The sequence below is a fragment of the Macrotis lagotis genome, chromosome 8 (genome assembly GCF_037893015.1).
Source record: "Macrotis lagotis isolate mMagLag1 chromosome 8, bilby.v1.9.chrom.fasta, whole genome shotgun sequence".
NCBI lineage: Eukaryota > Metazoa > Chordata > Mammalia > Peramelemorphia > Peramelidae > Macrotis > Macrotis lagotis.
Window position 1 is genome coordinate 42,268,155 of NC_133665.1, and position 14,191 is coordinate 42,282,345.

At 38.3% G+C, this 14,191-nt stretch overlaps 1 protein-coding gene across 7 annotated transcripts in view; it reads left to right on the plus strand.

The window, feature by feature from the left end:
* Nucleotides 1–13,742, plus strand: part of STX17 (syntaxin 17) — a 100,364-nt gene extending 86,622 nt beyond the window's left edge. For all 7 annotated transcript variants that reach the window (XM_074196737.1, XM_074196744.1, XM_074196738.1 and 4 more), the window contains one exon: nucleotides 178–13,742. In XM_074196737.1, coding sequence (XP_074052838.1) covers nucleotides 178–411 — 234 coding nt within the window. In that variant the 3' untranslated portion in view covers nucleotides 412–13,742. The remainder of the gene's footprint in view (nucleotides 1–177) is intronic.
* Nucleotides 13,743–14,191: the final 449 nt, after the last annotated feature.

Here is a 14,191-nt window from a genome sequence, read left to right on the forward strand (position 1 = left end):
TCCTGTCTTCTTACCTGTTGTACTTATGGAAAAAAAGTGGAATATTACAATTATGGAACTACACATCAAGAGTTAAAGAGGCATTGTCAGGAGTAATGAAGGGTAAATGTATATTACTACAAGTACATATTCTCAATTCCTCTTCTAAATTGAATTTTTTCTCTTTTTTTTTAACAGGCTGCAAAATACAAGCTGGCAGCTCTGCCTGTGACAGGTGCAATCATTGGAGGAGTAGTAGGGGGTCCACTTGGCCTCTTTGCAGGCTTCAAGGCAGGAATTGCAGCTGCAGTTGGTGGTGGGTTGTTGGGCTTCACAGGTGGAAAATTGATACAAAGAAAGAAACAGGAAATGATTATGATCACTTCCAGCTGTCCTGATCTTCCTAGGCAAACTGACAAAAAATCCAGCTGAAACTAGACCTGTTTCATTAGGATCCCTATAACAGTGTTGATGGTGTCCTTTGCCAACAATGATGGACACACAGCTCATGGAAGACAAGATTGCTGATACAAGAAATGTAGACAATCACATGGAATGGAACTGGAGTCAAAGGAGCCAGTCTGTCATATGACAGTGTATTAATTGGGATATTAGTGTTTCAGAAACCCAGGGGAATTGAGAACTGCTTTTTAGTTGATGTTCAAAGACAGCCAAATTACAAATCTTCTACCTGACTATGCGGTAGTTCAGTTACATCCTTCACAAGGACTAGCATCATATGCCAATGTGTTTGTCAGTATTTAGCTCAAGGTGGAGGAAAAATGGATTCTAGGGGATATTTTCCTCATTTTCTTCACTTGAAGACCTTAAGATATGGCAAGTTTAGAGGAAATTATTTCAACCTATAGAAAGAAAATGAAGGTTATTCCACAAGCCTCTCTCTCATCAGGGAATTGGAACGTAGCCTCTGGATAGAGGCTCAATTGAGATGTCTTCATGTTCAACATATGTCCAATGGGTGAGATTGCTCCAATCTGGTACACTCCCAGATTGCTAAAGGGAAAGAAGTCTAGCACAGCCCTGCCCTACCTAAAAATTGTAAAAAGAATGGAAAGAAAGGCAATGACTCTTGATATCCTGTTTTTGTTTTTATTTTTTTTATTTTTGTCAAGATACCCCTTAAATTCACCTTCCAAGTTCTCTAATTTGGACATCCTGCCTTCTTTCCTTCCTTTTTTCTTCTGCCTCTCTTTAAATAAAGAAAACAAATGGTAGGAGATTTATTTTACCACTCACAGAAATTCCTGCTAATCTGTTCCCTTTTGTCTTCTAGGTTCCTTTCTTTTTTCATCCAATGGAATTATATCTCTATTTGAAGTATTCAATCCACCTACAGGGAGAGATTTAGTTTATAATATTGTAGTTTGTAGCTCTTTCTCTCTATTCTTACTTTTCTGAATCTCCAAAACAAACAACCCCCCCAAAAAAACCCAACCGACCAATCCAATCCCCAGTCAGTCTGGTTTTTAGGTGTTTAAGTCAGAGCCAAAATGACATTTTCTTTTGGCATCTTTCAGTCTCAGGACATTGGTGGGTTTCTTGGAGGTAACCTGCTAGGCAGTCAGACCTTTTCTAAAAAGTATTCCTCCTCAGTAACATTTTAAAAGGACAGAAAACTTAACCTGCTTATCTCATCAGATTGATGTAAAAAGGACCTGGAAATTTTGGTAGACTTCAAGATCAATATGAGTCAGCAGTGTTACTTGACAGCCAAAAAAGCTAATGCATTCTTAGTCTTCATTGATAGAAGTTTAGTGTGCTGATCCAGGGAATTCAGTCAGAAAGCAAACATTTATTAATAAAAGGGCCTACTATTTGCCCAGCACTTTGCCAAGCAGAGGATACACAAAAAGGCAGATAGTCCCTACTCTCCAAAAGCAAACAGTCCAATGAATAATCCTGCTAGATTCTGCAGTCATCATGATAAATATCTTCAATACTGTATCCTGTTCTTAGGACCTTGTTTCTGGAAGGAGAGTGACAAGTTCATGTGTATACATAGGAGGGTACCCAGGAATCTAAACCAGAGGTATAAAACCTATGAGTTTCAAACTATATGCAATTTGTAAAACTTAATGCTACCCAACCAGATAAAAATGCAATTGAGGGGGCAGCTAGGTAGTGCAGTGAATAGAGCACTGGCCCTAGAGTCAGGAGGACCTAAGCTCAAATCTGGCCTCAGACACTTCAAACTTAATTAGCAGTGTGAACTTTTTTTTTAATTATATAGCTTATAATTTTCTTTTTTTTCTTTTTTGTTTTTTAGAAAGATTTTATTATTTTGAATTTTACAATTTTTCCCCTAATCTTGCTTCCTTCCACCACCCAGCAGTGTGATCTTGGGCAAGTCACTTAAACTCCATTGCCTTTCAAAAAAGCAAAAAAATATCCACTGCAATTGAGAAATATTTAACAAAATACTGCTAAACAATAATATTTTAAAACTAAGTCAATATATTGCCCACAGAATTCTTTATGTACAAATTAGTGATCCCCATTTCTATTTGAGTTTGATCCCACTGATCTGAACCTTGCCATGTGAGAATTAGTTGAAGATACTAGAGAAGAGTACATTTGGAGGGTATGTAATGTAGTCATGGAATATTTGAAAGGCTATTACATGGTAATGGAATTTCTTTTTTTTTTTTTATCTCAAAGGACCTTTTGAACAAAACACTCAGTAAGATTTCTCCTTAAGTAAAAACAGTGGCCTGCCTACTTTTCTCCTTTTATCACAAACACTGTCTAGCCAATATCTGCCCTAATTCTTAACAAACTAATGTCTGAAGACTCCACAAGAGTTTAGGGTGCACTTATTAGTAAACTCTATTCCCTCTATCTCTTCCTTCTATCTTCCCTCCTTTCTCTTATATACACTCTAGCAATTTACCTATCGACAACATTTATTTTTTAGATCATTGGAGAGACCATGTGAGCTGGAGGGTCCTGTCATTCTTCTACAATTGAGTTTATTCCTAGGACTTTCTGTTCATCACTTTTTCCCTTTATTGTCAGAACCATAATTTATTAATAAAGTACTCTCATCAGATATACAAAATCTATTGAAAGAAGCACTATTTCCCTTTATTTGTACTGCTATCTGCTTTGATAGCTATTGGCTCCTGTCTTAATTTCAGCCTGCCAGGTTTTAATCTGATATTGTATTAGTATTGATGTCTGAAGTTCTATGTAGCTTCTTGTAGCACTATATTTTTCTGTTGATTTTTATTTTCCAGTCTTTCCCTTGTCACATGGGCTTGGGAAAGGCATTTAAATTAGGATACATTCAATCAGTCCTTCATTTAACAAACTTTTGTTAAAGTACCAACAATGTGGCTATCAGGCACTGTGCTGAGCATTGAGATTAATAAAGATACTACCCCTGGAATTAAATGAGTTCTTCATTTTTCCTCAGCAAAAATACTAAATGTAATGTAGGCAGCAAATTGATTTAATGGATAGAGCCCTGGGCCTGGAGTCAGGAAGACCTGAATTCAAATCTTATCTTCAGACACTTGCTAGCAGAGTGACCCTGGGCAAGGCACTGTCTGCATCATTTTTCTTTATCTGTAATATGAAGATAATTATAGTAAGTACCTTCCAAGGACATTGTGAGAATCAAATGAGATGATGTTTGTAAAGCACTTGGCTTGCTATGATGATGTTATATGCTAATTGTGGAATGGCTCGAATTTCCAGGACATGTTCTATTCCTGACACTCTTTACAGTCTTTAAACTTTTTTGCTAAATTCATTGTTCTTCCTCATCATTTACCTTTCTATATGGCTTCCTGATAATTCCCATGTTATTCCTCCCCCAATCATCTGTCTTAACACTTTAGTCATTTGCCTTGTCTTACTTCTTAGATGGTAGTCTTTGGGCCATTGCTGTTCAGCTATATAAAAGTACTGGGGGTGTGGGGTGTGTTTTTTTTTTTAACAACTCAGAAATGAGACTAGCTAGCTAAACTCAAGATTATTACCTTTAGAATTAACTTGTTTCTACTAATGGGACTAAGAATAAAAATACTTTATTTACATTATTTTTCTGCTTCCCAAATCACTTTAACATTTTCCAAATCACAATTATTGGGCAATAAACCTAGAAGTTTAGCTCCAGAGCCTGAAAATGAAAGGAAATCCATAATGGAAGAGCTCGCTTACTTTACACACACACACTCTCTCTCTCTCTAGTTGGTCAATATGAAGTTAAAATTTTGTTTTCTCCTTGGCTCTTCTTCCTAGCTCTGTGCCTGATTTCCTAGGTTACTCTGTCCTGACCCAGCAACCTTCTTCCCCTAGATCCCTTTACCTCTGTAGGTCCTCCTCTTCTGATTGGTGATACTCCTTGCAACCTTCATTTGAGGAAATCACGCAAGCCACACCAAGCTCCTATCCCTCCTCCCCTACTCGTTTATGTGTGTTACTTTCCTTGTTTCCTGAGGGAGGACTAGTTTTATCATGGTTTGTATTTTAGTCTCAGTACTTAGCATAGTGCCTGGTTTATAATAAGCACTAAGTTTGCTCTGTCATAGGAGCACAGATTTAAAACTTCAAGGGATCATAGAAGTCATTTAGTCCAAGACCTGCAAGAAGTATGATCAGAGTTTAGGGGATTCAAATGCCAATCCTCTAATTGTACTTCACTAAGGGGACGGTGGAGAAGCCCTGCACATATTCAAAACTTGTTTGAGAAATTCATTGCCCTTCGGGGTTGAATTCTATATAAGCATTTATCTTATTTAAGATAAATTTCTGGAGAAATCATTTTGAGTTAAATATCTGAAAAGTGATTTATCACTTAGAAAATGGTTATAATGGGATTATATTCCCGTCCTAAGAGAGTTTAATGGCAAACTTTTTGTAAAGCTGATGTCAAATACTAGTTCTTAATTATAAATTGTGTGTCTGCAGGTATAGAGGAGCAGTTCTTTAGCTGGAGTCAGTTACTATTTCAATGTAATTTATTTCTTATGTAATTCCATGTGTTTTATGCATTTGAAGAAGAGGTCCATAGGACTGATGAGATGTCACATGACACAAGAATTAAGAATCCCAGCTATAAAGTATAAAAGTTTTCCCAAGTCTGCAGATCACTTAAACACAATGGAATAAGTCATATCCCTTAGGTGTGCCTGAATATTTCCTCTCCAAATATATTTATTCATCTCCTTTAAATGTTTTCTTCCAGTAAGAATATCATCCTTGAGGACAGTGACATAAGTTTTGATTGTTTTCAAACTTTCTCTTAAGTCCCCATCCTGAGTTTTTACACCCTCACTCTAAGCAGATGACCTCCCTCTCTGCTTTCTAAGAAAGGTGATAGAAGACATCCAGTGTAAGTTCCCTCGGTTTAACTTGTCCAGGCCCCAGTATATATCTTCAGATATTCTTTCCTCCCCTTTTTTTAATTTCAGAAGTCAACTTATCTTTGGATGGAGGGACTTGAATGGGAAGGGCTTTTACCCCTGGATAGAACTAATTAAGAGCAATTGGGCAAGGGGCGGCTACGTGGCGCAGTGGATAGAGCACCGGCCTTGGAGTCAGGAGTACCTGGGTTCAAATCCCACCTCAAACACTTAATTATCTAGCTGTGTGGCCTTGGGCAAGCCATTTAATCCCATTTGCCTTGCAAAAACCTAAAAAAAAAAGCAATTGGGCAAAGTAGAAAATTTGGTATTGGACTGGATAAGCCTAGCCTAGGGTTCAGAAATTGGATACCACTAGGAAAAAATCCTAAGCCAGTAAAAACAGCAGGTTCCTAGGACCACCCAATGAGTAACTCTGGCCCCTGGGTTGGAAAAGTCACCACCTCCGAAGAAAATAGGAGAAATGGAAAGGAAAAGCCACATCCCCTTGAGGGGAATGAACTACTAGAGACTCCATCCTCATGAAGACAGAAGAAATGAACTGTATAAGCATTCTTCCCACTGTCCCTTGTTCTACCACCATCAAGAGACTACTTCAGAGTACTTAGGTACTTAATAATGACTCTACTCACCATTATTGATTTGATCAGGAACTCTCAAATTTTTATGACTTTGGTATCCATTTCATACTATTTCTGATTCTCTTGCCATTATCAGAATTTTAAATATCTATGCTGATGGCCCTTTTATTAACAAATTATACACACACATACCAGAATATAACTTTTTTTTCTTTTTTAGTTTTTGCTAGGCAATTGGGGTTAAGTGGCTTGCCCAAGGCTACACAACTAGGTAATTATTAAGTGTCTGAGGCTGGATTTGAACTCAGGTACTCCTGACTCCAGGGCCAGTGCTCTATCCACTGCGTCACCTAGCCGCCCCTAGAATATACCTATTTTACAGATGAGGAAACAGGCTTCAGAGACATTAAGTGACTGAGGGATAAATATCTGAAATAAATGTGGGGGGGGGGGGATTTGCTCCATTCATCTTCAGCCTTTTCTGACTAAACACTACATGCTCTTATCACCTCAATTCCTTAATCTTCAGCCTATGATTTCAATCTTCAGTTCATTTCAGTCACCCAGAAAAGTGGTCATACTTCAGATCTCTTATCACTTAAGACTCTTCTACTTCCAATATACTCCAAAATTACCTCTCCTCCTGACCTACCCTTTTCCTTTACTTCAACGGCACATTTTTAGTCCATCTGCTGGCTTTCTTCTATAAGTGGAAGTGTTTATCACTTCTTTCTTCTTGGGTTGCAGTCATAGGAGGTAATATACTGGAACTCTGAATAAAAAGACTTGTTTTTTTAGCTTCCTCTAAGCCAGTAACTACCAGTGTGACCTTGAGCAAGTCACTTGCCATATCCAAGACATCTGTTTTTTTCTAAATTAAAGGGAATAGTCCTTAAACTGTTCAAACTCCACAGCTCCTTATCTGGATACAGATGGTATTCTCCTTTGCAGACAGCCCAATATTGTTCCCGATTGTTGCCCTGATGGAATGAGCGAGTCCTTCAAGGTTGATCATCACTCCCATGTTGCTATTAGGGTGTACAGTTTTTTCTGGTTTTGCTCATCTCACTCAACATCAGTTCATGCAAATCCCTCCAGGCTTCCCTGAATTCCCGTCTCTCCTGGTTTCTAATAGAACAATAGTGTTCCATGACATACATATACCACAGTTTGCTAAGCCATTCCGCAATTGAAGGACATTTACTTGATTTCCAGTTCTTTGCCACCACAAACAGGGCTGCTGTAAATATTTTTGTACAAGTGATGTTTTTACCCTTTTTCATCATCTCTAAAGGATATAGATCCAGTAGTGGTATTGCTGGGTCAAAGGGTATGCACATTTTTGTTGCCCTTTGGGCGTAGTTCCAAATTGCTCTCCAGAAAGGCTGGATGAGTTCACCACCAACAGTGTAATAGTGCCCTAGATTTCCCACAACCCTTCCAACAATGATCATTATCCTTTCTGGTCATATTGCCTAATCTGAGAGGTGTGAGGTGGTACCTCAGAGCAGCTTTAATTTGCATTTCTCTAATAATGATTTAGAGCATTTTTTCATATGGCTATGGATCACATACTTTCTTATTGTATTATAGTTATTTGAGTTAATCTGTCACCAAATTTTGTCATTTGTACTTTCTGAAATATCTCTCAAATATTCTTTCATTTAGATTCCTAGTGCCAGCATTCCCGGTCTCTTGTGGCTAGTGGAGTAGGGTCAGAAAGACCCAAGTTCAAATCCTACCTCATCCACTTAGTAGCTGGGTGACTGTATCTACAAGATAAAAAATAGTAATTGCACTTTACAGGGTTGATGCAAGGATTAAATTAAACCTTAAAGTGTTAAATAAATACTAGCTGTTACATGTCATAACTTAACTGGTTTCTAGGCTCTTCCTCACTCCATTTCTTGGCTACAACTACAAGATTAAAACTTTTTTTCATTAGGTAATGCTCATCCTCAAAAACCTTCATTAGGTCACTGTCCCCCCACAGATAAAGTTTTAAAAAAATGCCCAAAATTGATCTGACATCTAAGTATGACCTTTGTATCAGTCCATGTCTGCTTTTCCTGATACTAGAATAGAATCTCAAGCTGGTCTAGTTACTGAACATTAAATGTCTTGTGTTTTCCCCCTTCATACCTTTACACATCTCATTACCCTTACTTAGAGCATCCTCCCTTTGATCTTCCTATTCGTCTTAGCTATCCATCATGACCCAACTTCTCCCATCTACTGTCCCTTACTGATATCTGCCTTTCCTTTCCCCTAGCTCTGACTCCCTAGCCATCTGCATCTCCAGCCATCTCATCTAACACTGATGGTAACTTCTTTCACACCCTTACATACTCCCAATTCCTCAGATTTCTAGAATCCTCTGTCTCTTCCAGGATTCCACTTAAGCTAAATGTAAGGATGTTCACACATTCATCTCACTATTACCTACAAGTGTTTCACCTAAAGTGGAAATGAGCATTCCCAAATCTGACCATGACTTAACCATTTTACTTGTTTTGCACCCCCCCCCATCCATTCACTCCCATAGAAATCTATAATTTCTCCACCTCTCAGGTCATTATTCCTGCTTTGACTTGACTTGCCTTCTTCTCTAGTCTCAGCCTAGCTGGTCATCATTTCTGTGTTCTTGAACCCCTTGTCCTCTTGTCCTATTATCTCTCCTTCCTGATTAAACTCTGGATTGCTCCCACTTTCTATTTCCTCTACCCTCTAATCAAGTAGTGCAAAATGTAGCTGGAGGAAGTTTTGACAACCTTGCTGAGCTGGGTCATTTCAAATTGATGATGTCCAACCTCAACTGGGTCCTTGAAGGGCAGTCATTTTATTGCTTCCTAATTGATCTTGAGTTGGTTCCACTGTGATATGTCTTTCAACTGAATCTTTTCAAATTTGTTCTCCTAATTCTTGAGTAATGGATAAGCCTGACATTCCCCTCCTCATCAATGGAACATGGAACATTCAATTTCCAAGCTTCTCCAGTTCTTAGCTCTTAGCACATGGTAAATGTGTCCCAATTTGACTTCCATTCACTTCCATTTCAGCACTTAAACCTCCTGTGTTGTGGTCAGAACAAAATTTGCAATACCAATTCTGATTGGAGCAAAGAGAAATCTCTATCCTCAAATAGTTTGCCACCTACAAAACCTATTCATGCTTTCATAGATGGTTTCAAGAGTTATTAAAAAATAAATTGGTATACAATCTTTGGTTGATGATTCTCAGATTGAAAACCCTTGGTGATTCCAAGAAAGTGAACACTTTCTAAATCAGTAATAGCCACAAAAGCTACAAGAATCCAACATCACTGTTGTTCCAATAGGAGACATCAGGAGATGACATCAGGGATAAGTATTGACTATTAGTAGATAATACTACTAATCATAGAATCTCAGAATTGGAAGGGACCTTGGAGTTCATCTAGTCCAACCAATACTTGCCATAAAGTATCTTCCATGACATCCCTGATGAGTGATGATCCAGTCTCCTTTTGAAAATGTGTTTGCTTTCCATGAGAGAGTGGTTTAGTAGAAAGACTATAAGATTCTAAAGCAGAGGGCCTGCTTTACTGGTAGGATTCTGGTGTTCCTCTTTTACCATTATAAGCTTTGCAACTTTTGTTAAGTTAACCTCTTAGAGCTTTGATTTTCTTGTCAGAGCCATGTGCAGCCCAAATATGAGAAAAGCAATTTATAAACTATAAAAAGCTATATGTCAACTTTTGTTTATTATCTTGTTTTGCAATTTTATCTTTTCTCTTTTGCCACTTATGTTGTTTAAATATTTCCTAATCAAACCTTAAGTATGTTTTATGAGTGTGTGTGTGTGTGTGTGTGTGTGTGTGTGTATGTACATGTGTCTGATTTCTTATAAGGTATACACTCCATCCCTGTTATAGAAAAGAGTTCAGATTTTTTTCTTCTGTTCCATTCTCTCTTCTGCCTCATCAGCAACCTTCCCCCCCATGGTTATCTTTTTTTTTTTAAGATTTTTCAAGGCAATGGGGTTAAGTGGCTTGCCCAAAGCCATACAGCTAGGTAATTATTAAGTGTCTGAGGCCAGATTTGAACTCAGGTAGTCCTGACTCCAAGGCTGGTGCTCTATCCACTGTGCCACCTAGCTGCCCCTCCTCATGGTTATCTTTAAAGAAAATTCCATCCTCTCTAGAAACATCTTATCTCTGATAAGATGAAAAAAAAGCTGCATTCCCTTAACCCTTTCAGATTCCTTTTTTTTAACTCAATACACATAGTTGTTGGTTGACTGAAAAAAAAATAAACATAGCCCAAATTCTTTTCAAGTTGCTTGAACAACAATTCTAAATAACTAAACTACAAAATAAAACATGAGAAATACAAAGTGATATGTGAAGACCAGAAGCAGGAAGGTTTCATGGAGGAGCTAACTGTTGTAGCTGGGCTCAGGAGAGAAGTGGGGAGCACAGCCAGGTGGCTGGGGAGCATAGAGTACTGAATTTGAAGTTTAATTTGGTCATTATTAGGGAGTAATTGGAAGGTTTTGAGCAGAACACTGATGCACATGAGAAAAACAATAGTAACATACATGGAGCAGGGAGAGGATAGAGGTCTCAAGATTGATTAGGAAGAACAACTGTCTTTAGTTCAATCAAGTCTACATAGTTTCAGGGGTTGGGGATGGAGAGAGGGGAATCATGTAAAGGATCAAGTTCACCACATAATGGACTTCTGAAAAGCATAGAGGAGGATGTGCATGGCAGGCTATTAGGACCACAGTATCTCCTTTATTCTATTTTTATTTTTTATTTTATTTTATTTTTTAGTTTTTGCAAGGCAATGGGGTTAAGTGGCTTGCCCAAGGCCACACAGCTAGGTAATTATTAAGTGTCTGAGGACAGATTTGAACTTGGGTACTCCTGACTCCAGGGCCAGTGCTCTATCCATTGTGCCACCTAGCCACCCCCACAGTATCTCCTTTAAAGCATAACCTAATAAAGGAAATGTAGTTTCTATTCAGTTTAATGCAGAAGGTATTTCTTGTACACCTTCCTATGCCTCCAGTGGCCATCGCAGCCTTCATACCCACATCACTGCTTTGCAGGTTTGGTTCCTGCTCCTGGGCCCTTTCCAGTACCTGGGTCTCAGCATCACTGTCATCATCATCGTCATCGTCACCGTCGCTCATAATTATTTGAATTTTTAACATATCTAGCAGGAGTCTCAGTCATCAAACAGCATTTATTGCCTACTGTATGCTGAGCACTGTGTAGACTAGGAATACAAAGACAAAAAGAAATCATTCCTGCCCTCAAGGAGCGTACATTCTAAAGGGGAAACAACAGTCATACATGCTATTAAGGGAAACATACATAGAAAACTGGGCAGGCGGCTGGGCAGGGTCCACCTGAGACTTGGATTCCAAAAGTAGGGGACGAGGAATGGGGGCATTCCAGGGGGAGGGACAACTTACTCAGCAAAGGCAGTGTTGGAAAATGTAAACAGTAGGAGATGGACGGCCAGTTGCCCCTGAAGCAGGAACCACTAATGTAGCAATGAGAGTAACATAACCAGCCTGCAAAGATAGACTGGAGTCAGATTATGAAGGGCTTGAAAAATCAGGAAGAGTAGTTGATATTTAATCTTGGAAGCAAAAGGGAGCTGGTGGGGGTTTTTTTGGGGGGGAGGTTGCTTGTGCCTAGGGAAATCACTTTTGTATGGAAGACAAATTAGAAGGGGGAAAGGTAGGATCAACTGTTGCACTAGTCCAGACAGTAGATGATGAAAGCCTAAACTAAGCAAGGAAGCTGTATTGTGAGTGTGATGGGAAAGTAGGGGAAATAAGTGTGAGAGATGACAAAGGGAGAATGGACTAGAAATGGGACCTAATCAGGTATGGGGAATTCAAGATGACTCCAAGTTTGTGATTTTGAATAACTGGAACACAGTGATGCCATTGTCAGAAAAGGAGGGGTTTGGGAGAAGAGATGAGTTTGAGTCATTCCAGAACAGCCTTCTGAGGTAGGTAGTACAGTTATTATCCCCATATTTAAAACTAAGAAACAGATTTAAGAAGGTTGTGACTTCCCAAAGTTACAGAATTATTGTCTTAGAATCCAAAGTGACCTTTAGAGGTTATCTAATTCAACTGAGATCCAATTGACTTAGGTTTATACAGATAATTAGAAGTCAGAATTTAAACCCAGGACTTTGACAACTCCTGTTGGTACATTTCTTCTAGAAATGTAGGGTCCTTTCTTCACTTGGTTCTCAGGGACCAGTAAAGCCCAAGACTAGCTGAATCCTGGCTTCCCAGGGACCAAACTTGCTAGATGACCCTTCCCTTGACCATGAGCAACCTTAAGTTGCCAAACCTTCCTGAGGATTATCACTTGCCTCCAAGAATTTCTCTATATTCCTTACAGATGCCCATCTTTTGAGAGATGTACTCATTGACTTTGTTGGATCTGCCTGTCTGTATAAACTTCTATTGCATGTTTATGAACAGAGATCAGATCCATTCACTTATCCCATGTTATTGAATCTATCTAGTTTTCAAGTTCCAGTCAATGATTTCATCTGTCCTGCCACTGACCAAGCCCAGGTACTGGTATCTAAAGTCTTTCTAGATGTAAAATTCTGATTCATGTTTTAATAAACATTTTATATAACTTATAGTGCAGAAAATTAGTGCAAAATGATGATGTTTGGAATGAAGAGACTTTAAAAGTTCTCTAATTCAACCTCCCAAACATGTAAGGGTATGCTTATGAAATATCTTTGGTTAGTCTTTAAAACTCTTTAAATATTTCTAATTATTCCATTATTGGTCAGCTATATCTTGATAAACCTAAAACACCCTTTACATAGGTACATATGGCAAACTGCCTTCACATACTATGAAAGTTGTGATGAGCAAGACTTTCCATACCACCCCACCACACACACACACACACACACACACACACAAAGAACTCATCCAATTCACTGGAAGCTTTGTTGTTTTCAATATTTAACAGATATCAATGCAACACACTCACTGTTCATGGTATTTGTTATTTTGTTCTATACTCAGCCTACTACCTTATGCTTGTCCTTAATGTCTTTAATGTTGTTTATCAAAAGCAAGTTATTGGTAATATAATGCAACATTCTTAAATTATGACATTTTTCCATTGTCTCTCAATTTTTATTCTCTTGAATTCTTTAAGAGTAGTATGTATTTACCAAGAAGACTAAGCTCATTTCCCTTCTTGATGGGGTTATTTGACAGAACAGGTTAAAACTGTGGAAATCATTTGTTTAGATCTCAGCAGAGCATTTAATAAAAAGGTACAGTAAGATGGATTTTGAAATGATTAGCCCCCAGGTGTATTAATAAATGGGTTGATGACATCTTTCAGACAGATCTTTAGCTTTACTTCAGGGATCTAGACTATGTGCTATTCAACATTTTTATCAATGATTAGGTTGAAAGGTATAGCATTTTATTTCAAATTTGCAGATGACACAAAGAAGGGAAAGCTAAGGTGTAAAAAATAATTGGATCCAAAAAAAAGTTTCTCATGAGCTAACACACTGGCTTTGTGATGGATGGTATGGGGTGAATCTAATAAGATTTGTGTATCCTTGGGCAAGTCTTTCTAGAACACTTATCTTTAAAATGTGATGGTTGGATTATATTACCTTTATCACTGTAAAGATGAAATTCAATACAGACACATGTTAAGTCCTATGTTTGAGTGAAGAAAAAAATAAAAAGCAAAACACCCTATAAACACAAAAGAGAGGAGGCATTACTATATTAATTTGTATGAAAAGCATCTTGGTGGTATGTGGCACCATATGTAACAGAACTCATGAAACTTATAGTCTGCCTCCAAGACCTGTCTAGAATTGGTGGTCCCATTGCTCTCTGATGTGGTCAAGCCACATCGATAGTTTTGTTGGGAGTCAGGTTGGGGGCATTTTCAGAAAGACAAGCTGCAGAGCTTTAAGAAGGCATCCAGATTGATGACAGTTCTTGAGCCATGCCATAGAAGGAGTGGTTGAAGAACCTGAGGGTGATCAGCATGGTGAGACTTAGTGGGGCCATGTTAACTCTCTTCAAGAACTTGGGAAGCTGTCATGTGTTAATGGTATTAGTTTTGGTTTTTTTTTGTGGCATCAGGGGCAGTAGGGAGTAGAAGAAACAAGGAAGTAAGCTGAGGCTCAATATAAGAAAAAGTTTACTGAATTATCCAAGTTATAG